General features: G+C 42.7%; 1 protein-coding gene across 2 annotated transcripts in view; it reads left to right on the forward strand.

Moving 5' to 3' along the window:
* The window catches only part of vps13d (vacuolar protein sorting 13 homolog D), a 281,437-nt gene that overhangs the window by 86,486 nt on the left and 168,539 nt on the right, over positions 1-26,412 (forward strand). For both annotated transcript variants that reach the window (XR_005945250.1, XM_041205688.1), the window contains exons 24-26: positions 5,523-5,705; positions 23,090-23,330; positions 24,582-24,792. Coding sequence is in view for 1 of the 2 variants with exons in the window: in XM_041205688.1 (XP_041061622.1) it covers positions 5,523-5,705; positions 23,090-23,330; positions 24,582-24,792 (635 nt within the window). In the remaining variant the exon portion in view is untranslated. The remainder of the gene's footprint in view (positions 1-5,522; positions 5,706-23,089; positions 23,331-24,581; positions 24,793-26,412) is intronic.

Below are 26,412 nucleotides of genomic sequence, written 5' to 3' on the forward strand. Positions count from 1 at the left end.
CACTTACCTTTATGCCACTATCAGCACCTTCTTTAGCCCTTACCACTACCATTAACAGTCCCTTTGTCTTTTTGTTCATGACATCTTTGACAATGTCAATCTCTCCTTAGCGCCCACCTGTCGCTGGCCTTCTATCCAACTTCACCTGTTCCATCCCTCTTAAGCAATATAAATTTCATCACATTTCTAAATCTGTTCAGCTCTGAAGAAGGATCATACGGACTCAAAATGTTAACTGTTTCTCTCTCCACAGATGAGGTCATACCTGCTGGGTTTTTCCAGCATTTTCTGTTTTTATTTCAGGTTTCCAGCATTGCAGTAGTTTGCTTTTATCCTAGATTATCTGCTCATGGATTTAGGCTTGAATCCACAATGTTCTTATTCAGGGTCAAACTGGACCTATCAATACCTTTACCTTTAATATAAATGCTAATTAGCACTTCTGATTTGATGGGTTGATCGAGCAGGCTGCATTCACTTTCAATGTCTCAACTGATTAATCTGTTTAAATAAAAGAAAGACTTACATTTATATAGCACTTTTCACAACATATACCGCCTCAACGCACTTTACAGCCATTGAAAAGTGTATTCGCAGTTGTGATGTAGAAACTATCTCTCATGGTTGTACACAAAATTTGTTCCTACTGGCACAGCCAATAATTTGCCTGCCCACATTATGAATAAATATAACTAATTTACTAGCAGACTTCAGTGTTAATTAAAAGTAACACTTAAAATGGTGCTAAACTGACCAACTGTGATGATTTTGAAATGTTGGGCATTTTGGCAAGTTCCCATTGCTGAGCCTCTTTTTTGATTTCCTGCTCAGCTGTTTAAAGTGCTAATGTGTTGTTGCCAAATAAATTACAGTAACCAGCTAGTATTACATTCACCACTCACCGACACTGCAAACTGTGGAACAGTGCATCAACGACTCAGTGCTGAGGTTTTCTATCTGAAAAACACAAAACTACCAACAATTTCAAATCAGATGGAAAGATGGGTGAAAGTAGCCCATGATAAACAGGCCTGCAGGTTGCTACTGCTCTCGCTGAAATAGACATTGATTATACCTGTTCTTAAGCAGGACCGAGGATGACTTACTTTCACTCTGTGGTTGTGGATCCTGGGCTGACTAAAAAGTCCAACGCTGGATTCGCACACTCTGCCATAGATGGGGCGGGTAGTGTTTGATGAGGCAGGTGTGTGGGATGCTCAGATTCTGGTATGCTTCTTCCGCTGTTTGTGCTGGGCATCCAGCTGGGCCTGTCGGAGACATTCAAAATGTTTGGCACCTTTGTGGATGCTACTTCTCCAGTTTGGGAGGTCTCAAACAAGAGATTCGCACATATCAGTGGGGCTGTTGCATTTTTTTTGAAAAGTTTCCTCTGCTCTCATGATAACTGCTTGCCATGAGGAAGCTTGGAGTAGAGAGCTTGGTTTGGGAGTCTTGTGTCAGGCATGTGGATGATGTGGCCCATCCAACGTAGCTGATTAACCATAAACAGTGCTCGATACTGGGGATATTGATCTGAGAGATATTGGAGCACCTATCCTGCCATTGAATTTGAAGGATTTTGCGGAGGCATTGCTGGTGATAATTCTCCAAGGATTTAAGGTGTCTGCTGTATGTTGCCCATGTCACTGTATTATGTCGCATACAGGAAAGCAGGGAGCACTGCAGCCCTGTAGACCCTGAGCTTGGTGCTGGGTTTGAAGTCTTTGTCATCAAACACTCTTCCTCAAACACTCAAAGGCTGCACTGTAACACTGGAGGTAATGTTGTGTTTCATAGTAGATGTCTGCCCTCGCTGGGAGGAGGCTCGCAAGGTATAAGAAATGATCAACTTTGTCCAATGGTTAACTCTCAGAAATATCAAAAAGAGAATCTGCATGTTTTTTGGCATTTCACCTTTATCACTCTGTCATTTCTGTCTATTTCTGGCATTTTCTGCTTTTATCTCAAGTTTTCATTGATTTTCTTTATTAGATGCTTTTCTTTTTTTCGGCGATTTTATGACCTTACCAGTTGAGTTCAATCAAAAATGCTTTAATGAAATAATTTTGCACCATTGCATTTTGCCATAATTTAAAATTATATAATTAACAGTCAGTCCTTTGGAAACAACAGAGCTTAACATTATTAATCTGAGTCAGAGTGAAGGCCTTGAAGAAAGGGCCAGTAATTGCCTGTTACATTTCTTAATTGGATATATGAGTGCAGAAAGGTTTTAATGCAACCCAGGCCCTGTTGCTTTTTAAATATCATTTTGAATGGTTTTGTGAATAGAATGCCTACATTTGGTAATAATACAGGAAAGTAGAATGTCTTGAGGAGAAAGATGGTGCTCAGAGAGATGTGGAGACAAATAGAAAATGTTAATCTCAAGTGAGGATATACTATTAGGCAAGACGTAACAGGAAACCAATTTGGGCATCCTTACTGACCGGGTAATGAAAGTATAGCCCAAATATATTGTTTGAGTCTACAGGTAATTCTACAAACAGCTGATATCAATATTCTACAACAGCCACTATAAGGATTTGAAAAAGTGCAACAAAGATGATAAACGGCAACTGGTATTTATGTAGCACCTTTGCCCTATGAAACACCCCCAGGCACTTCTGTGGAGCAATTATCAAACAAAATTTGACATTGGCCCTCATAAGGAGATATTAGGGCAGATAATCAAAAGCTTGCTTTAATGAGATTCTTAAAGGAGGAAAGGGAGATAGAAAGTGTAGAGGTATAGTGAGAGATTTCCAGAGCTTAGGGCCTTGACAGCTATGAAATCCAATGAACATCTCCCAGCTAGAGCCTCTGAGCCACAACCAATCTGCTAATGCCACAACCGCTTACATGCTGGTACTGGGCATTCAAAATGAATGATGCTGAAGTGGGCTTCAAAAGACAGTGACTCGGTGATGTGCGATTGTGGTGAGCAGCTGCTAACGATGAACAATCTGCTAATGCTACTGACATTGCCAAATACAGCAATAATAGGAGCTTGGCCTAAATAGCCAAGTGGTTATGGTACTGGGTTTGTATCCCCAAGATCAAGAGTTCAAATCTCACAATGGCAAACTATGAAACAATGTAACTTCATCTGAAACAGATGGAAACAGGTTTACTCAAAAAGAGTATCAAGAGTTCAAATCTCACAATGGCAAACTATGTAACTTCATCTGAAACAGATGGAAATGGGTTTGTACTCGAAAGAGTTACAGCAATAATAGTGGCATGTATTGCCTTGTGGGAGGAAATGGTATGAAGGTAGGATACAATGACAAGTGAATAAGCTATTAAACATAATCTTTTTATCTCTCTTTATAATTCAAGTCACATTGGTGATTTTATCAAAACATTTGACCGATTCAAGAAACAGGACAAAGGAATGGCACCATCTATTTAAAACACAGTTCCTCCAATAGCAGATTGAATTTTTATCCTGCTATTATAATAGAAAATGTCCCATAGTGCTGTATCAAAGAAAAACCAAAGTGTTCAAGAGCTAAATGAGATGATTGAAAATGTATAAGAGCATAAGAACTCGGCGTAAACCATTCAGCCCCTCGAGCCTGCTCCGCCATTCAATAAGATCATGGCTGATCTTGTGTTTCAATTTTCACATTCCCATCTAACCCCGATAACCTTTGGTTCCCTTGCCTAACGAGAATCTATCTGTCTCTGCCTTAAAAGTATTCAATGACCCCGCCTCCACCACCTTCTGAGGCAGAGAATTCCAACGACGCACAACCTTCTGAGAGAAAAAATGCCTTCTCATCTCTGTCCTAAAAGAGTGACCTCTAATTTTAAAACAGTGGCCCCTATTTCTGGACTCACCCACAAGAGGAAACATCCTTTCGACGTCCATCTTGTCAAGGTCGTTCAGGACCTTGTATACTTCAATCAAATCACCCCTCACTCTCCTAAACTCCAGTGTTGTTGAGAATTTATTTTTTATCTTTTGAGAATTTTCAAGAATGAGAGAGAACTAGAAAAGCGGAGGCATTTAGTGTGAGAGTTTGGAACAGTAAGGTTAAGACTGTTTATTGGTGGACAGGGAATACAGTGGAATTGAAAATTGGAGGGCTGAAGATTTTTTTTTCTTTCACAGGGTGTGGGCATCATTGGCTATGCCCACATTTGTGGCCCATCCTTTAATTGCCCTTGAGAAGTTGGTGGTGAGCTACCTTCTTGAACTACTGCAGGCCATGTGGTGTAGGCACACTCGGTGCTCTTAGGAAGGGAGTTCCAGGATTTTGACCTAGCCACAGCAAAGGAACGATCAAAAAGTTCCAAGTCAGGATGGTGTGTGACTTGGAGGGGAACTAGCAGGTGGTGTTGCTCCCATGCAACTACTGTCCTTGTCCTTCTTCTAGGTGGTAGAGCTGTGGGTTTGAAAGGTGCTGTCGAAGGAGCCTTGGTGAGTTGCTGATGGATGCTACACACTGCTGTCACTGTGCGTCAGTGGTGGAGGGAGTGAATGTTTGAGGTGGTGAATGGGGCTCCAATCAAACGGGCTGCTTTTATCTATAGGTTGCCAAGCTTCTTGAGTGTTGTTGGGGCTGCACTTGTCCAGGAAGTGGAGAATATTCCATCACACTCCTGACTTGTACTTGTAGATGGTGAACAGGCTTTAGGGAGTCAGATGATGTGTTACTTACCACAGAATTCCCAGCCTCTGACTTGCCCTTGTAGCCACAGTGTTCACGTGGCTGGTCCAGTTCAGTTTCTGCTGAGACACAAGTAGCAAGAAGCTAGTTGAGGTAAATTGGGAGTGAGGCTAAGGAAGGTTTGAGCAACAGGAACCCTGCAATTGTGGGACAATGAAGTTGAGGATGAGCTGGAGTTGTTATGGTTTGTCTAATTAATAAATATCCAGTAAGTGTTGCAAACAATTAGAAAGTCTATACATGTGACAGAATTATAAGACTGGGAATGTCCAAATCATTGTTGGATACTTAAGTGCATACTACAGAGCCTTAGAAGGTACCAGTAAATTTTAAATTAATTGCTTTATATCACAAGAGATCTAGGTATTCTGATTTCAGACTATTCTGCAATGAGGCAACTGTGTTAAAAAAATAATACCCCTTGCACAGCTCTAGGCTCATGAAATTCAGACCTGGCAAATCAGAATGTTACGGAAATTGAATCACCTGGACTATGTGGGTTATTGCATGTTTGCCCACGGGTTGTAATTTGAACACCAGTGAGTAAGACGAGGCAAAGCATAAGATATTCTGTATAAAACTGACCCTCTCAGTGCTCATAAGACAGTATGATATGTGAAACTATTGAAGACACAATAAAGGGAGTTAATGACTATTAATGTTCTGATAAAAAGTAATACCTGAAATGTAAACCTGTTTTTCCTTTTTACAGGTGCTGAATGACCTATGTGTTTGCCAATTTGTTGCTTTCATTTCAGGATTCTAGCGTTTGCAGGTTTTATTTTCTTTACAGAATGGCTAGTCACCTTTATCTCTTCTTCTCATCTGCTTTATGGATTCTAGGTGCGAGACAGGGCACAGAGAGCTTCTCGGATCTTACTTGACATTGAGGCTGGCGCTCCAGTCCTTCTAATCCCAGAAAGCTCCAAATCAAACCAGCTGATTGTGGCAAACCTTGGTAAACTGAAAGTGAAGAACCAGTTCTTATTTGCTCGGTCACCGGGTACATTCTCGCTGCGAGACAAGGTAGAAAAAATTACCATGGTTCATGTCTTTTTCCCTCAACTGGTGAGATTTACTTTAATTTGTCCCTTTTTGTTCCATTTTTTGCCAGTTTCACTTGCTATGTCTGCATGTGTTCTAGAAATGCATGCTGAGAAGGAAGACTGCATCCGACTGCATCCTTCTACTATTTACCAGAGAGAGCAGGAAGCATGGTGTTTGAAAATTGGGTTATGGTTCAAGAGACTGCTGAGTACTTGCTGGCCAACAGTTGTTATGGGTTGATCTTGTCAAAGTCTGAGCCTTTATAGAGGGGAAATGGAAGAGTTCAAGTTCAATAAGATGACTGAAAACATGGTTGCAAATACAGGCTTTGCAACTTTTTAAGACTGAGAGAAGTAGCAAGTTGGTGGGGTTTAGGGAGAGGGTTTAAAAGAGTAGGATCCAGACAGTCCGTTGGCGAAGAAAGGGGAAAGGAATGAATAGGAATCTAGAATCAGAGAACTAGCTGAGGCATACAGTATGTCTCAAGGGCTGGTGGAGGTAAGTGTGGCAAAACTAAGGTAGAAATGGCATATGAGAAAGATGGGGTTTAAAAGTTGAGTTTATAAATTGGGGTTCATTATTTTTCTCACCTTTCACATGTAAAGACTGATGGAGTTTATATTTATGCAATATTAAGGGATTCCTTGATGGCTTGGTTGATAAAAGCAGACTATAACTGAGCAACCCAGACCAGAGATTTTCACTTGTTCATGCTGGGATACTGCAGTTGGTACTGATATCCTGGATAAGGCAAGAGAGAAAGCCTATATTAGCTGATAGAAATTGCAGGCAAGTTGATGTTGGGTGAGGTCAGTATCATGCTCAGTTGTGACACCCTGCGTAGCCATATGCCCTTCAGTATTCATGATCTCAGCTCACAACTCACAAATGGAGAAAAACCATTTGGACAAGGTAGCCCAGCGAACCAGGCCCTCAGAATATTCTGTGGTTTTATGAGAAAGTAGAAAAAAAGGGAAGAATAAAGTAAAAAAATGAATAGCTTAGTACTCTTACATCTTTTACTTATTGAGAGAGTTTGGTTTTATATTAAAAACATGTAAGGATGAAGTTGAGATTGAGGCAGTGTTAGCAGGATAATTAGATTCCTGTGTTTGACCTGGGGCTGAGACTAAACTGTGAGGATAATGAGTGTCTGTTGCATAATCCCGGTTTAAGATATTGTCAAGATAATGGATGAGCTTGTATATGTGTAATCTGGATTTTGGGCTGTCTTCTAAGGATAATGACTGTGATTCAAAAGCTGACTTGAGACTGACAATGATTTGTGATTCTGTATTGAATCTGGGCTGTGTTGTTAGGCTAATTGCACGTTTGCTGGCATTTAAGCTATGCTATCGCTTAGTGACTGATGAGCTGTGCCTGACCTGAGGTAGAGGCCGTGTTGTCAGGATAATAGCTCGTATCCTGTACATGACCTAGGTTTGAGGCTGTCTGGATAATGAGCTTTTCCTATGTGACAGGAGTTCAAAAGACTGCATTATCCAGTATTCAGAGCCCTCACTCCTCAGTACAAAATATACTCTTCAAACTTCAGTCACGTACAGTGTAAACATATCCTACATGATAGTCACATTAATTTAGTATTTAATGCAGTGGAAAGTATGTCGTATTTGTAAATTCCAAACTTCAAAGGAGTACTAGACCATATGTATAATTGCAGAATTTTGCTGATGACCTTCCTGAAGAAAGCTAGCGCGCTATTCATTTAATCTTTTGCATTCGTTACATGTTTGAAACAGTTGAATTATTTTTAATCAGTTTCTGCTTTGTCAGTGTTATGGGAATTTAAACTTTTTCTTGCCCTTTTCTCTTCTGAGAATTTAATTTTGCACGCCAATTCATACAAGGACCCATCATTACTGAAGGTACACAGACAAGATCACCTGTTTGTTTGGAAGTTTTGCAGAGGTGATGTGGTAGTATAGCAGCTTTCTTCTATGTGTTCATGCACTTTTCAAAGCACCTCCATGTCTTTTCCATTTATGGTAGAGGATATATAGTAGATAGTTCTCACCTGCATATTGTAAAGGATGCCCAGATTTAGGTGTAAGTTTAAGTGATTTAAGAGTGTAAAAATTATTATGGTTGGGCATGAATGTGAGTCTTCAGATGAAATCTAATTCATTATTTGCCAGTGACTTGTGAAACTTCTATGTTGTAAATTCACTAATGGTGGTTTACATTCCTTAACAATGCATTCAGATTTAGGATTGGCACGTGATATTAATGGGTTGTATGAGATGGTAAAAGGTGCCCCGTTTCTCGGTCCTGAGTTGGAATGGATTGGCTGAGGGTATTTGTATCTCTTAATTTTGAGAATGAAATGAGTTGGTAAGCAGTAACTCCTATCCGTGAATGTTATAGGGGAATGTTATAAAGGTGATTTCACTACTGAGAATGCTTAAAATGGAAATAGATTTGAGAAAGTACTTTCGTACCCACTCTATATGTAAGAGTGTGTGTGTCAGCATTTGTGTGAATGAGTTTCTATCCAGCAATTTGGTGAAGAATAGATAAAGATATGTCTCTTTGATTTGTATATGAACACAGATCTTTCAACAATCAGTGCATCTGTAGAGGGGTGTGTGTGAGTTTGATTTGACCCTAGTTTCTGCATGTGATATGTTATTTGAGAAGAACCTTGCACTAGCGTGGACTGAAAGCACTGCCTGTGCCCCATGTTTCAGATGCCTGCATGAAAATTGCTGTGTTCTTTATCGTTCTTAATCTTATATTGAATGGCCCTTGGAGATCATTATAGTGTATAACCCCATGCAACTACAGTGAAGTCAAGATAATCCATTGTATTGCGTCACATAGAACAGTCTACTCAACATAGCATGGTATGTGGAATAACTGTTGTCATAGTTATTGGTAAACCAATTGGCCAGGAAAGCAATGCAGTTCAACCTAGTCTCTATTGCATTATGAAAACCTTATTCCTGATTGGGCTTGATGTTTGTGTATATCAGTGTCCTGCTGCATATTGTATTTATACCACAGTTATGATTGTGTACACAAACTGGTAACTAAGTTTTCTTTTTAGTTTGTTACAACAGAATTAAACTGAAAAACCTCAAAGGAAATTGTTACATTCTTATAAAAATATTGTTCTGTAGATACTAATTTAGAACAGCTTGGGTGTCAGCTGTGCCTCAGCGGTAGCACTCTTGTCTCTGCAACAGATTGTGAGTTCAAGTCCCTTGCCACGATGCTACTGTAGTACTGAGGGAGTGCAACACTGTCGGAGGTGCGTGCATCTTTCATATGAGACATTAAACCGAGCCTCCTTCCGCCCTCTCAGATGGATATAAAAGATCCCATGGCAGTATTTTGAAGAAGAGCAAAGGCAATGTCGTGGCCAACGTTTATCCCTCAATCATCATCACAAAAACAGATTATCTGATTAAAATCATATTGCTATTTATGGGAGTTTGCAGTGTGCAAATTTGCTGCCATATTTTCTGCATTGTAACAGTGACACTTCAAAAGTACTCCATTGGCAGTAAAGTGTTTTGAGAAATCTGATGGTCATGAGAGGCACTTGTATAACTGCAAGTCTTTTTTTTTAAAGTTGGGTGGCAACATTTATATAGGAAGTACTGAAAATACCCTTGTGGGACATATATGTATGCAGGCAAACACCCAACAGGGACACAACATACTTCTCATACTTCTGTTATGTAGGATGTACAGCTAGTCAAACAAACCTGAAGTATTCCAACTTGAATTTTGCATGTGTCTTCTCGAATCACGTAATTACATCTGCCTTGTTCTTGAGCCTGAGGACACTTCAGTTTTAGGCATATAATCAGTAACTTACACAACTAAAACCCTAAGATCCCACCTCTTCATACACTGCTATCATCTGATCAAAATGCATTTTAACTTCCCAAACTGAATCCCTCTATAAACTCCCATTCTTTGAATAAATTGCAAAATGTTAAAAGCAACATCTTGAGAATTTAACAACCAGCACTTAGTGCAGAGATCCTCTGCCTCGTCAAAACTGTCTAGAGAAATGATTAAGCATGTATCACCTGCAGTGAAGATGCCAGTTATAAGCATGCCTCATTGAGTTGCACATCAGAGGGTGGGTTTTCTGACTGCTGTTGTCAGAAGAATGCTTAGCATATTCAGTGAAAATTCTTCTTCAATGTTTTAATGTTAGTGTTAGTCTATTTATTTTACACCCCTATGTAAATAAGTTCAGGAGTGATTTAGCATGAGTGTTTTCAGTGTTCATAGAACAGCACTGGCTGAAAAGACTTTGGGTTTTCATACAGCTTGACTTTGGGACTGTACCCATTCTTAAAAGGGAAGAAATATCTAGTAGCTTTTATTAAAATACTGTTGCAGACAGGGGAGAGAGACAGACTGAAAACCCAAATTCTTCTCCCCTTCTGCCTGTAAGACCATAAGATGTAGGAGCAGAAGTAGGCCATTTGGCCCATCGAATCTGCTCCACCATTCAATGAGATCATGGCTGATCTGATAATCCTCAACTCCACTTTTCTCCATAACCCTTGATTCCCTTACTGATTAAAAATCTGTCTATCTTAGCCTTGTATATGCTTAATGGCCTAGCCTCTACAGCCCTCTGCGGTAAAGAATTCCACAGAATCACTATACTCTGAGAAAAGAAATTCCTCCTCATCTCTGTTTTGAATGGGTAACACCTTACTCTGAGATTATGCCCTCTGGTCCTAGACTCTCGCACAAGGGGAAACAACCTCCCAGCATCTACCCTGTCAAACCCGCAAAGAATCTTAGATGCTTCAATAAGGTCATCTCACATTCTTCTAAACTCCAATTAGTACAAGCCCAACCTACTCAACCTCTCCTCATAAGAAAATCCCTCCATACCCGGGATCAGCCTAGTGAACCTTCTCTGGACTGCCTCCAATGCCAGTCTTTCTTTCCTTAGATAAGAAGACCAAAACGGTTCACAGTATTCAAGGTGTGGTCTAACTAGCCTTGTATAGTTTTAGCAAGACTTCCCTATTTTTATATTCTATTCCCTTTGAGATAAAGGACAACGTTCCATTTGCCTTCCCTATTACCTGCTGAACTTGTATGGTAGCTTTTTGGGATTCATGCACGAGGATTCCCAAATTCCTCTGCTGTAGCTTTCTGCAGTCTTTCTCCATTTAAATAATATTCAGCTGCTCTATTCTTCTTGCCAAAGTGCATAACCTCACATTATATTCCATTGCCAAGTTTCTGCCCACTCACCCAACCTGTCTATATCCCTCTGTAGACTCTTTGTGTCATCCTCATCACTTGCCTTCCCACCTATTTATGTGTCATCCGCAAACTTGGCAATAGTACATTCACTTCCCTCATCCAAGTCATTAATATATATTGTAAATAATTGTGGCCCCAGCACTAATCTCTGTCACACTCCACTAGTTACAGGTTGCCATTCTGAAAATGCCCCCCTTAATCCAACTCTCTGTTTTCTATTAGTTAGCCAATCCTCTATCCATGCTGATAAACTACCCTCAACACCATGGGCTTTTATTAAGTAGCCTTATGTGCAGCACCATAGCAAATGCCTTTTGGAAATCCAAATATATAACATCTATTGGTTCCCCTTTATCTATCCTGATTGTTGTCTCCTCAAAGAATTCTAATAAATTTGTCAGGCATGATTTCCCCTTCATGAAGCCATGCTGACTCTGCTTGATTTTATTATGCATTTCCAAATGCCCTATTACATCTTTTATAATAGATTCTTAATATTTTCCCAGTGATGGATGTTAAGCTAACTGGCCTGTAGTTACCTGTTTGTTTGCCTCCCTTCCGTTTTGAATAAGGATGTTACATTGGCAGTTTTCCACACCCCTGGGACTTTTCCAGAATCTAAGTATTCTTGAAAGATTACTTCTAGTGCATCCATTATCTGTGTAGCTACTTCCTTTATTATCCTAGGATGCAACCCATCAGGTCCAGGGGACTCATCAGCTTTTAGCCCCATTATTTTCCCTAGTACTTTTTCTCTAGTGATAGTTACTGTATTTATTTCCTTCCCCCCCCCCCCACCGACTTTTACCCCTTGATTATTTAGTATTTCTGGAATGCTATTAGTGTCTTCTACCGTGAAGACTGATGCAAAGTATTTATTCAACTTCTCTGCCATTTCCTAGTTCATAATGGCTATAAGATCATACCCCTTGACCTCTATTTGTGCTGTTAATTCATTTATCTTGTTCCGAATACTACATGCATTTAAGTAAAGAGCCATTAATTTTGTGTTTTTACCATTTTTTCCCCACTTTGACTCTATTTGTTGCTTTTTTTTATGTTTGTACACTCTGTCCTTTCTGGTCACACTCTGGGAATCATTACCTAAATAGTTGCCCTGCAAGGCTGCCAAATCCTTTTGCTTTGTAAGCCTACATATCCTCTTTCCAGAACCTTCCCCCCCTCTACTTAGCTTAAAGCCCTCTCCACAGCCCTAGTTATTTGATTTGCCAGGTCATTGGTCCCAGCACAGTTCAAGTGAAGCCTGCCCCACCGGAACAGCTCCATTTTACCCCAGCACTGGTGCAAGTGCTCCATGAACTGAAAACCATTCTTCCCACATCAATCTTTGAACCACACATTTAAGCCCTTGACTTTATTCACCCTATGCCAGCTTGCCCATGGCTCAGGTAGTAATCCTGAGATTATTACCTTGGAGGTTCTGGTTTTTAATTTAGCTCCTAATTGTTCAAGTTCTTTCAGCAGAACCTCCTTTATAGTCCTATCAATGTCGTTGGTACTAATGTGGTCAATGACAACTGGATCCCTCCCCTCCCACTCCAAGTTTCTCTCCAGCCCCGAGGAGATGTCCTTAACCCTGGCACTGGACAGGCAACACAGCCTTCATGTTCATGGCTGCAGAGAACAGTATCTATCTCCCTAATTAAACTGTCCCCTACCACTACTGTTCCTATTTCCTACTCCCACTTGAATGATTCCCTGTATCACAGTGCCATGGTCAGTTCGCTCATCCTCCCTGCAGTCGCCGCTCTTGTCCACACGTAATTGTTGGACAATTTCAGGAGCCAAGGCTCCTCAAATGCTACCCCCTAGTATTATTTATTCTCACACACTTTTCCTGGAAATATTTATCGCTACTTCACACACACACACCACATACACACAAGAAAGATGCAGTAAAAGAAAGCAGGTTTAACCCTTACAAAATATTAAGACAAAACAGAATAGTTAATGTTTCATGTGACTGTGAAAGTCCAGTGGGACGTGGAACTTTTCCACCTAAAGTTGAAGTTCAGATAGCTGAATACAGGATTCCATGGAGTTTCTTCGGAATAAGAGATGCACAGCTAGTAGAGAGTCTCAGTAATTCTTGGAGCCAGAGGCCCAGTTTCCTATTCCAGACGAACTTGGAATTTTTCAGAACAGGTTTCAAGGAGACTCTAAACTTTAAGCCTTCTGGCTCTTTAAAGGCCAGATGTTATAGCCTATAGATTTCTGCAGTTACGTTTCTTCTGTTGTTACTTCTGCCAACTGCTCCAAAGCAAGCATGTCTTTATAATAAAAGGCTTTCAAAAATCAAAGAATTTGATCTTGTGATGAGTGGACATTGATACAAAGCAATTGATAGTCATATTAACAAAGTAGCTTTCACTTCCCATGGTCCGAACCATTGATATGTAATAGAGGCAGATAGGGATCCTAAGCATTTCCTTGCGCATAGTCAGTTTCATTAGCTCTCCTTTGCTACCTGCCAGATCCGGAGTCAGAAGGTGAGAGGGCTTGTCCTATTTGTTTTGGGGTAAGTCCTGACAATGGCAGGTGTGACATTCCACAAGGATGTTGTGTAGGCATGTCTGTTGCAATTTTTGGAAGCTTCCAGAGACGTGGCCAACTTGCAGTTGTAAACGTCAAGTGACCTGTGGCAGATATCTTAAAGATCAGCAATGTCCTTTTTAAAGATGGCATATGGTTTGTTTTAAACAATTGTAATGCCCTCATGCCTGCTCGGCATGACATACTCTTTAATGGAAAAACGTTACAGGTTCACTTGTAATTTCTTCTCTTTTCTTTTTGAAAGTGACCTGACAGCTGCTTTGGAGCTGCCAGCCCAAGCTGTGCTAGAGATTTGGAATGCAAATTTACTAGTTTAATTCATTTGGACACTGCTTTTATTGTGCATTAATTGTATGCTGAAATAAAAATCTACTGACACTGCAAAATCCAACTCATCTTAACTAGAACTTAATACTGTAATGCAAGCTTTTCAGTAGACCTGACTGGTCAGGGACAGGATTACGGCTTTATAGCTACTGAATGAGCTCATTGACATCCTGTCAATTCACTCTAAAGTAGAAGCAGCCTGGTAGTTAAAAATAATTTCAAACTAATTTACTGAAGAATGCCACTGGCTATGAAAATTGACTCATATCTGTCAATAATGCCCTTGCATGAAAGCCAGTTATTTTAAGCTATGAAATAGCAAAAATATATTATTTGTCCTTCTCAGTATGAACTGTCTGAAATTAAAGATGCAGTGCCATGTTCGGGTTCTTGTGGCTGATGATGATGAGGAGGAGATAACATAATGGTACTGTCAGTGAATGAGTAATCCTCAGGCCCAGACTAATGCCCTGGGGACAGGGTCAAATCTCACCATGGCAGCTGATGGAATTAAAAGCTGATGTAATGATGACCACAAAACCCTTGTTGATTGTCGTAAAAACTCATCTGGTCCTTTAGGGAAGTAAATCTGCAGTTTTTACCCGGTCTGGCATGCGTGTGACTCCAGAAATGTGGTTGACTCTTAAATGCCTTCTGAAATGGCGTAGCAAGCCACTCAGTTCTATCAAACCGCTACAAAGTCTAAAAGGAATTAAATCAAACTGACCACCCAGCATTGACCTAGGCACTGGAAATGGCAACCAGTCCTGTTGATCCTGCAGAGTCTTCCTTACTAACATCTGGGGACTTATTCCAAAATTGGGAAAGCTGTCCCACAGACTAGCCAAGCAACAGCCTGATATTATCATACTCACAGAATCATGCTGTACAGACAATGCCCCAGATGCCACCATCACCATCCTTGGATATGTCCTGCCCTACTAACAGGATAGACCCACCAGAGGTGGCAGCACAGTGGCATACTGTCGGGAGGGATTTGCCTTGGAAGTCTGCAACATCAACTCTGGCATCAGGTCAAACACGGGCAAGAAAACCTTCCAAGCCACCTATCGTTTCTTTTCAACTGATGAATCAGTGCTTCTCCATGTAGAACACCACTTGGAGGAGGCACTGAGTGCGGCAAGGGCACAGAATGTATTCTGGGTGGGGGACTTCAATGTCCATCACCAAGAGTGACTCGATAGCACCACACCTGACTGAGCTGGCTGAGGTGTAAAGGACAACTGCTATACTGGGTCTTCACGTGGTGAGGGAGCCAACAAGAGGGAAAAGCCTACATAACCTTGTCCTCACCAATCTACCTGTTGTTGATGCATCTGTCCATAATAGTATTGGTAGGAGTGACCACCGCATAGTTCTTTTGAAGGCGAGGTCCTGTCTTCACACTGAGGATATCCTCCATTGTTTTGTGTAATGCTACCACTATGCTAATTGGGATAGAATTTGAACAGATCTAGCAACTCAGAACTGCGCATCCATGAGGCACTGTGGGCCATCAGCAACAGAATTGTGTTTACAACCACAATCTGTAACCTCATGGCCTGGCATATCCCCCACTCAACCATCAAGCCAGGGGATCAACACTAGTTCAATGAAGAGTGCAGGAGGCGTGCCAGGAGCAGCACCAAGCGTAAGTGTCAACCTGGTGAAGGTACAACACAACAATTTGTGTGCCAAACAGTGGAAGAAACGTGATAGACAGAGCTAACTGATCCCACAACCAACAGATCAGATTTAAGCTCTGCAGTCCTCCCACATCCAGTCGTGAATGCTGGTGGACAATTAAACAGCTAACTGGAGGAGGAGGCTCCACAAATATCCCCATCCTCAAAGATAGGGGAGCCCAGCACATCAGTGCAAAAGACAAAACTCAAGCATTTTCAGCCATCTCGGCCTCCTTCCGAGATCCCCGCATCATAGCCAATTCGATTCACTTCCTGTGATATCAAGCAATGGCTGAAGGCACTGAATACTGCAAAAGCTATGGGCCCTGAAGCATTCCAACAATAGTACTGAAGACATGTGCTCCAGAACTAGTGGCGCCCCTAGCCAAGCTGTTCCAGTACAACTGCATCTACCCAGCAATGTGGAAAATTGCCTATGTATGTCCTATCCACAAAAAGCAGGACAAACCCAACCTGGCCAGTTACTGCCCCATCAGTCTACTCTCAGTTATCAACAATGTGATATAAAGTGTCAATGACAGCGTCATTGAGTGGCACTTACTCAGCAATAACCCGTTCACTGATGCTCAGTTTGCGTTCCACCGGAGCTACTCAGTTCCTGACCTCATTACAGTCTTTGTCCAAACATGGACTCAAAAGCTGAACTCCAGAGTGACTGTCCTTGACATCAAGGCAGCACTTGACACAGTGTGGCATCAAGGAGCCCTAGCAAAACTGAAGTCACTGGGAATCAGGGCAGGGGAGCTCTCCACTGGTTGGAGGCTTACCTAGCACAAAGGAAAATGGTTGTGGTTGTTGGAAGTCAATCATCTCAGTCCTGGGACATCACTGCAGGAGTTCCTCAGGGTAGTTCCCTAGGCCCAGGCATCTTCAGCTATTTCATCAATGACCTTCCCTCTATCATAAGATGAGAAGTAGGGATATCTGCTGATGATTGCACAGTGTTCAGCACCATTTGCTACTCCTCAGATACTAAAGCAGTTCATGTCCATATGCAGCAACACCTGGACAATATTCAGGCCTGAGCTGATATGTGGCAAGTGACATTCGTGCCACACAAGTGCCAGGCAATGACCATCTCCAACAAGAGAGAATCTAACCCATCTCCCCTTGGCATTCAATAGCATTACACTATCAACAACTTGGGGTTACCACTGACCAGAAGCTGAACAAACCAGCTATATAAACACTGTGGCTTCAAGAGCAGGTCATAGACTGGGAATTCTGTGGAGAGTAACTCACCACCTGACTCACCAAAGTCTGTCCACCATCTATAAGGCACAAGTCAGGAGTGTGATGGAATACTCTCCATTTGCCTAGACAAGTGCAGCTCCAACAACACTCAAAGGTCAACACCATCCAGGATAAAACAGCCCACTTGATTGGCACCCCATCGACAACATTCACTCCCTCCATTTCCGACGCACAGTAGCAGCAGTGTGCACCATATACAAGATGCGCTACAGCAACTCACCTAGGCTCCTTCGACAACATGGTCCAAACCTGCGAACTCTACCACCTAAAGGACAAGGACCGCAGATGCATGGGGAACCTGCAAGTTCCCCCCAAGCCACACACCATTCTGACTTGAAACTATGTTGCCATTCCTTCACTGTTGCTGGGTCAAACTTCTGGAACTCCCTAACAGTACAGCGGGTGTTCCTACATCACATGGAATGCAGTGGTTCAAGAAGGCATCATACCACCCCCTTCTCAAGGACAATGAGGGATGGGCAATAAATGCTGGCCTAGCCAGTGACGCCCACATCCCATGAACAGATAAAAAGGCACCAATATTGCCAAAAGCATGGTAATTTCAAAAGGTCATTATGCACGTTAATACTTTAGTAACATGAAAACAAGAATATGGCTGCATCAGCATGTCTGTTTGTATTTATATCCCAAAGGCAGTGGCTCAAACAATGGTTCCATGCCACAGTGTTGAGGTAACCCCAGTACTTGCCCCAATGGCACTGTCCCCTCTGAGCATTGGCGGTAAATGTTAGCAGGCTCTTGGACTGTAAACCTCCTCTGAACTGAGTCCACGCATTTATATCCTTCCTTAAAAAGGAGACCAAAACTGCACACAGCATTCGAGATGTGGCCTCACCAATGGCCTGTATAACTGGAGCATAACATCCTTACTTTTATGTTCAATTCCTCTTGTAACAAAGGATAACATTCCATTAGCCTTCTTGATTACATGCTGTACCAGCATACTAGCCTTTTGTAACTCATGCACGAGAACACCTTGATCCCTCTGCAGCTCAGAATTTTTTTTTTTTTTGCAAAAATATACTTTATTCATAAATCTTCAAAAACATTTCGAAAATTTTAAATCACCATTACAAAAATACAAACAGGTTCAACGTTTACAAACTGAAACACAAGGTGTATCAGAAAAAACAATGAATATTTCAAACATTGGCAGACATACATTTTAATCTGTACAGCCTGAGGGGCTCTTTACAGTTCCCAGCCCCCCAGTGCAGTGTGGCAGAAAGGTCTTAGGCAGCGACCCTTCCCCATTGCGCCTTTGCGGCAGCCGCCCCAAGCTTAACTGTGTCCCTCAGCACGTAGTCCTGGACCTTGGAAAATGCTAGTCTGCTACACTCGGTCGGGGACAACTCTTTGCGCTGGAAAACCAACAAGTTTCGGGCAGACCAAAGAGCGTCTTTCACCGAGTTGATGATCCTCCAGCTGCAGTTGATATTTGTCTCGGTGTGTGTCCCTGGGAACAGCCCGCAGAGCACAGAATCCTCTGTCACAGAACTGCTCGGGATGAACCTCGACAGCAACCACTGCATCCCTCTCCAGACCTTCTTTGCAAAGACACAATCTACAAGGAGGTGAACAACGGTCTCTTCCCCACCACAGCCTCCTCGAGGGCAACGTGCAGAGGGGGTGAGACTCCTGGCGTGTAGGAAGGATCTTACAGGGAGGGCCTTTCTCACCACCAGCCAAGCTACATCTTGGTGTTTGTTGGAAAGTTCTGGTGATGAGGCATTCTGCCAAATTACTTTGTCAGTCTGCTCAGGGAACCATCCCACAGGATCCACCCTCTCCTTTTCCCTCAGGGCCTTTAAGATGTTACATGCCGACCACTGCCTGACGGACTTGTGGTCGAAGGTGTTTCTCTGCATAAATTTTCCCACGAGGGACAGGTGGTACGGCACGGTCCAACTACTTGGAGCATTTCGCGACATCGTGGCCAGACCCATCCTTCGCAACACCGGGGACAGGTAGAACCTCAGCATGTAGTGACACTTGGTGTTTGCATACTGAGGGTCTACACACCGCTTGATGCAACCGCACACAAAGGTGGCCATCAGTATGAGGGCGATGTTGGGCACGTTTTTTCCCCCTTTATCTAGAGGCTTCTACATCGTGTCCCTGCGGACACGATCCATTTTCGACCTCCAGATAAAGCGGAAGATGGCTCGGGTGATCGCCACCGCACAGGAGTGTAGAATGGGCCAGACCTGTGCCACGTACAGCAACAGCGAGAGTGCCTCACACCTGATGACCAGGTTCTTACCCGCAATGGAGAGGGAGCGTTGCTCCCACATGCCCAGTTTCCTTTTCACCATAGAAACTCGCTCCTTCCAGTTTCTAACGCGTGCCCTGGTCCCTCCGAACCATATCCCCAGCACCTTCAGGCCATCAGCCCTGACAGTGAAGGGGACAAAGGATCGGTCAGCCCAGTTCCCAAAGAACATGGCCTCGCTCTTCCCACGATTTACCTTGGCTCCCGAGGCCAGTTCGAACCGGTCGCAGATGTGGATAAGTCTGTGTACAGACAGCGGATCAGAGCAGAAGATGGCGACCTCGTCCATGTACAGGGAGACTTTGATCTGAGTGCCTCCACTACCTGGGATCGTCACTCCTCTGATGCCCGGATCCTTCCTGATGGACTCAGCAAAGGGTTCTATGCAACACACGAAAAGAACAGGCGAGAGAGGGCAGCCCTGCCTGACTCCAGATTTCATAGGAAAGCTATCTGATTCCCACCCATTGATTGAGACTGCACTACTGATGTTAGTGTAGAGCAGTTGGATCCAATTGCGAATTCCCTCCCCAAACCCCATTTTGGAGAGCACCTCCACCATATAGGTGTGCGATATTCTGTCAAAGGCCTTCTCCTGATCCAGGCTGATGAGGCAGGTATCCACCCCTGTCCTGTACATAGGCAATCGTATCCCTGAGCAGCACGAGACTGTCAGAGATCTTCCTGCCCGGCACAGTTCAGGTCTGGTCAGGGTGGATCACCAATTCCAGAGCGGATTTGACCCGATTGGCGATGACCTTGGACAGAATTTTATAGTCCACATTCAACAGTGAAATGGGTCGCCAATTTCTAATTTCCTCCCTTTCCCCGTTGTGCTTGTAGATGAGGGTGATAATGCCTTTCCTCATGGATTCTGACATACTGCCGGCCAGGAGCATACTCTCGTACACTTCTAGCAGGTCTGGGCCGATCCAGTCCCACAGAGCCGAATACAACTCCGCCGGCAAGCCGTCGCTTCCGGGAGTTTTACTCTTCTCGAAGGACTCAAGGGCCTCAGTCAGTTCGTCAGGAGTTAGCGCTTTGTCCAGACTCTCCCGTGTACTGTCATCTAAGACCTCCGTGATAGAGGACAGGAAGGACTGGGAGGCCGTGCTGTCTGTGGGCTTTACGTCATACAATCCGGCATAGAAGGATTTGCTAATCCTCAAAATGTCAGATTGCAATGACTTAACTGAGCCGTCTTCTTCCTTCAGGCTGCTGATCACAGAGTTCTTTCTGTGTACCTTTTGGAAGAAGAAACGTGAGCACGTCTCATCCTGCTCTACAGGGCGGACTCTGGAATGGAAGATGTTCTTGGAGGCCTCCGAGGCAAAGAGCAAGGCTTGCTGGCTCTTCACCTCTTGGAGTTCCTCCTTGATATCGACCCCCACCGACCGCAGCCAGAGCAGATTCTGCATGTTTTTCTGGAGTCAGGACATTTCCCTCTGTTCCTTTCTAGCTTTCTGGGTGCCTTTGAGGACAAAAAACCTCTTGATGTTTCCCTTGATCGCTTCCCACCAGTGTGTCAGGGACTCAAAGTGGGGTTTCATGGTTCTCCAACCTTTGTAATCCCTCTTGAGCTCCTCAATGTTCTCTGGGGTCAGCAGTTGCACGTTTAGCTTCCATACCCCCCTGCCAACCCTCTGGTCCTTCTCTAAGTGGCAGTCAGCCAGTAGGAGGCAGTGGTCAGAGAAGAAACCGGCTTGACATCGGCGGATCTGACTGCAAATGCGCGGGACACAAACAGGAAGTCTATCCTGGAACAGACGGACCTGTCAGGCCGCGACCAGGTGTATCTACGCTGCGCTCCATCTGCAGGGTTGCTGAAGACGTCGTGCAGCTTGGCATCCTTTACTGTTTCCATCAGGGATCTGGATGTAGCGTCCAATCTGCTGTCGGCCCTACCGGATCGTCCAGCTGCATCGATGATGCAGTTGAAGTCACCACCCAGAATGACCGGCCTGGAGGTTGCCAGCAGCTGTGGGAGCTGCTGAAAAACCTCCAGCCGCTCAGCCCCTTGTGACGGGGCGTAGACGTTAATTAACCGGAGTGGAGCATTCTTATACATTACGTCTGCTACGAGGAGGCGCCCGCCCACCACCTCCTTAACCTGGGAGACGGTGAAGTTGCCTCCCCGCAGCAGAATACCCAGGCCGGAGGAACGAGAGTCGTTTCCTCCCGACCAGATCGATGGCCCATGAGACCACCATCGTGACCATTGCCTGTAGGAGCTGAGGTGCGGTATCGCACACTCCTGCAGAAACAACAGGTCAGCTTTGACTTTGGCAAGGTAGTCCAAGGTCGCAACACATCGCGTAGTAGATTTAATGCTACACACCTTTATGGATACAATCTTTACACCCATTTTAAAGCAGTTAGTCGCTTACCAAACCTGTTGTCTCTGAGAGTTCCTTCATGCCCATGGTGTGCTCAAATTGCTTCACTTGGGATGGGCTGAGGAAAGCGTCCTGAACCTCCCCATTGGAGATGTTCTGCTCGGGTGGCAACTGGGGGTCCGTGCAGAGAGCGGGGTTTGAAATGTCCCTTTGCAGCTCAGAATTCTGCAGTTGTTCTCCATTTAAGTAATAGTCTGCCTTTTTATTCTTCCTGTCAAAGTGAACAACTTCACATTTTCCCACATTACACTCCATCTGCCAGATTTTTGCCCGCTCACTCAACTTATCTATATCCTTATGACTTCTTCACAACATACTTTCCTACCTATCTTTGTGTTGTCTGCAAGTTTAGTTACTATGCCTTTGCTCTCCTCATCTAAATCATTGATGTAAATTGTAAAAAGTTGAGGCCCCAGCACAGACCCCTGCAGGATTCTACTTGTCACTTCCAATCGGGCAAAGACCCATTTATGCATACTCTGCCAGCCAATCTTCTACCCAGGCTAATATATTACCCCCTACACCATGAGCTTTTATTTTCCGCAATAAACTTGTATTAGAAACTTCTGTGTTTTTTGAGAATGTGGATTGCATGCTTATTAGATTTAAATAAATTTGCTTAGAATTCTAAATTGGCCAGGAGAACCAGAGAAACTCCTGAACGCTTTTAAAAATCAATTTAAAAATTGATGTGAAGCAATGTTATGTGTCCTCACACTGCGCCCGCCTGGAATCAGGTTAGTACCTGAGTCCAACTTATGTGTAGCAAACATAGAAGTGGCAGTATAACTCTACCTATGAAGAGATATGGCTTAACGTGTTAAATTGTAAATCTGCAATCAGTTTAATTTCACATTGGGAGTGATCTGCGGTTGTTGTATGAAAATAGTGAGATGTTTTCTCTGTAGCTTACATCCTGAAATTTAAAATAAGTAATTTCTCAATCCCCTAAGCCTTCCAATTTTACGTTTCCAGCCTAAAAGGTTAGATACTAAATGAGTCCCTCCAAAAGCCCGTTTTCATGCTTTGTAGCTAGGCACTAGAAAATGCAGAAGCATTAAGTTGCCCTTTATCTTTTTTAAATTTTGTGTGTATTTGAAACCTCTCCTCTCTGGATTTTTTGATCTTTTCTGGCCTTGGGCACCATCTGTTTTTGAGATGATAAATGTTCGACGTAGTCCCATGTTGCTGCCTAATAGCACTCAGGAGACTTGTGATTGTGCTGAACAGAAGATCAAGTCTCTCTCCCATCTCTGTTTATGGGAGATACTTAAGAAACTTTACTGCACTAAATGCCCCCAGTGCAACTGATATTGGGAGGTGAGGTGGGGGGCGGTGTGGGAGTGGGAGGAAGAGAATGCAAATGTGTCTCCACCACTATGCAGGTGCTAAATGTACAGATCAGTATTTTACATTGCAATTTTTCAATAGTGTTTTTTGAATTACATATTTTAAGCCTTTCATTGTAAGGATATGCAGTTTTAAAATTCCATGTTTGGCTTTTGCTTTACTGTTTTCTGATAACTTTTGACCCTTTCATGACAGAATCCTGAGAGCTTCCCTCTACCTCAAGATACCCCACTATACATTCAGAAGACAACAGCAACCAGCACAGGCAATCCCCAGTCCATTCCCTGCAGGCCGGACAAACTGAGTACTGGAGCCAGCTCCTCTGATAAAGCAAATCTTAATAAGCGGCAAACTGAATCTGGACCGAGCCTGCATTGCAAATCACGAGAGGAGCAGCATGACCAACCACAGATTGTGGAGCTGCAGGAATCTGAGGGTAAGAAAGCAAGTTACAAAAATTATTTCTGGAAGCTGTCTTCACCTTGAGAAACTAGCTACAGGCTGGAGAGAACGTTTATGAAGTGAAAAAAGTCTGGAAGCTCAACTTATTCAGTTAAATATCAGCTCCAGAAAAGAAACTGAAATCAGTGCGGGGGCCTCAACTATTTACAATCTATGTCAATGATTTGGATGAAGGGATTGAATGCATGGTCGCTAAATTTGCCCACCACACCAAGATAGATAGGAAAGTAAGTTGTCAAGGAGGTAGAGAGTCTGCAAAGGGATATAGACAGGTTAAGTGAGTGGGGAAAAAATGACTGACAGAGTATAATGTGGGAAAATGTGAACTTGTCAACTTTGCCATAAAGAATAGAAAAGGAGTATACTATTTAAATGGAGAGAGACTACAGAACTGAATGGAACAGAGGGATCTGGATGTGCTGATACATGAACCACAAACTGCCAGTATGCAGGTACAGCAAGTGATTAGGAAGGCAAATTAAATGTTGGCATTTAATGCAAGGGGAATGAAATGTAAAAGTAGGGACATTTTTACTGCAGCTGTGGGACCACATCTGGAGTAGTGTGTACAGTTCTGGTCTCTTATTTGAAAAAGTATGTAATTGTGTTAGAAGCAGTTCAGGGAGCGTTCACTTGACTCATTCCTGGGATGAAGGGCTTACCTAATGAAGAAAGATTAAACAGGCTGGGCCTATACCCATTGGAGTTTAGAAGAAAGAGAGGTGATCTTATTGAAACATACAAGACCTTGAGGAGATTTGATCAAGTGGATACTGAGAGGATATTTCCTCTTGTGGAGGAGACTAGAACCAGGGGACATGGTTTAAAAATAAGACGTCTCCCTTTTAAGATGGAAATGAGAAATTTTTTTGCTCAGTAGGCCGTTGGTATGTGGAATTCTCCTCCCCAGAAAGCTGTAGGGCTGAGTCATTGAACTTATTCAAGGCTGAGTTAGACAGATTTTTGATAGACAAGGGAGTCAAGGGTTATGAATGACAGGCAAGAAAGTGAAGTTGAGACCATAACCAGATCTTATGAATGTTGGAGCAGACTCGAAGGGCCAAATGGCCTATTCCTCTTCCAAAGCCTTAAGTTCCTATGTAAGCATGGGTGGGGTCAAATCTTCATAGTTTGCAGTGACATCGGCCAGAATTAGGAATTTCCTCCTCTATTGATTGGTAAACAAAATAAAATGTTAATCTGGGACCTCACTCTTGTTTTTCAGATGAACATATCTGCTTATTGGACTGCATCGTGGTTGACCTACAGGACATGGACATCTTCACTGCAGAGAGACACTCTAGAGACCCTTCTGGAAGGCCTGAGAACTGTGGTTTGGACTTGCTTTTTCCATCTTACCTGGTGAGACATGTAGATGGGAACCTGCTGAAGGAGCGATGCTGGCTGAAGCTGCAAGTTGAGCGGAACCTGGATAAGTGAGTGTTTACTCTTAAACTTGCTGGGTCCCTTCAAAGTGGTGATCTCACTGATAGCAAAATTTACATTTCAAGTTCTCATTTTTACCTGTTTGAATTTTATATACTTAGTTTGGTGTGTCAGTACCAATTTGCAGCAGGAAAATTTCGCTTAAGCCTTTAATTGTAGTTAGAGTTTTGAATTATGGGGGCAAGTTGCATGTCTGAAACTTCATTCGTCTTGGATGGGAGGGGATGTTGCAGAATATAAGATATCATGTAAAATAGAAAAAGTTAACCTGAGCACTATTTCAAATTAAATCAAGAGTAGGATACATATGTATAAGTTAGTTAGTAACAAATTGAAGACTAATGTCTAGAAGCACTTTTTCTCACAGTGACTATTATCTGGAATGGACTTGGATAGAAAATTGGAAACAAGAGTTTGAGTCACTTGGGAGGCCATGGATATTGATTAGTAGGATTGATAATGTTATATCACATAAATAAGCATTTGTCCCATCAACTTAGAGCTCGTGTTTCTCGCCACATGAATGACAAAGCATAATTCCAGTTCCTTTCTCCCCACAGCCTTAAATAATTCTGAATGTAATTATCTAATCCCCTTCTCGGAGAATTTATGGACTATGCCAAAGAAGTCAACATTGTAACCATACGCCTGCAAATAACTTATCCTAACCTCCTCTTAAATTATTATTGTAATTATATTGATTGTCCCTTTACTACTGTCTTGCTGACCAGTGGAGGCACCATATTTCAGTCCTTCATTATCTTGAAGAACTCTACCACATCACCCTTTAACATTGTTAGGCCCAGTCAAAAAAGCCCTAACTTCTCATACTTGTATGAAAGAATAAGCTGGATTCGCTGAATGGCCCATCTCACCTCTACCTATCTGTGCAACCTCAGATTGTTCACAGCACTAGTGACAATCCTACAGTAACCAGTACTTCAGTATAATGCTATCGACTCAATACTGCCTTCAGACACAATTCAAGTTTGGAAAGACAAAATATTTAATTGTTTTACTGGGTGTTTTTCCAAGTTCAAGTTGGCAAAGTACAAAATGTTGGACCCATCATTGTTTTACTAAAATCCTTATGCTAAAGACTTGTGCGAAACATCCTTGTTTTGCATCCTCCGCATTGAATTCTCCACCGTAATTACATAAACAATAAGAGTGGCACATTTCTAAACAGACACCCGCAGGCATAACGTAGTCACTGATGCAGTGTATGTTAAAATATTAGAAGTGATCCATATAGTTCAAATGGTAGGGAAAAGGTAGTTGACAGAAGCTCCGTGTCACACATGGAGATATTGGAGGGCTGCTGCACCTATACCTGACTTAGCACATTTAAAGAGGAACAGGGAGAATTGCAGAGCAGAGGTTGAAAAATGAGTGGGATTGCAGGTGATAAGAACAGTCCCGATTCTCTATAAGGAACACAGTAGGCCTAATTTTAACTCTCTGCAAGTGGGTGAATTTTGAATGGGTTAAAATCAGACACAATGTATTTATTTTTCATTTTCAGGAGTTTTAATTGATTATATACAAGGGTCGGGGAGAAATTTTGCAGAATTTTTTTATCTGGAAGGTTGCTTATCTATTTTAAATAA

The sequence above is a fragment of the Carcharodon carcharias genome, chromosome 15 (assembly GCF_017639515.1).
Source record: "Carcharodon carcharias isolate sCarCar2 chromosome 15, sCarCar2.pri, whole genome shotgun sequence".
Taxonomy (NCBI): domain Eukaryota; kingdom Metazoa; phylum Chordata; class Chondrichthyes; order Lamniformes; family Lamnidae; genus Carcharodon; species Carcharodon carcharias.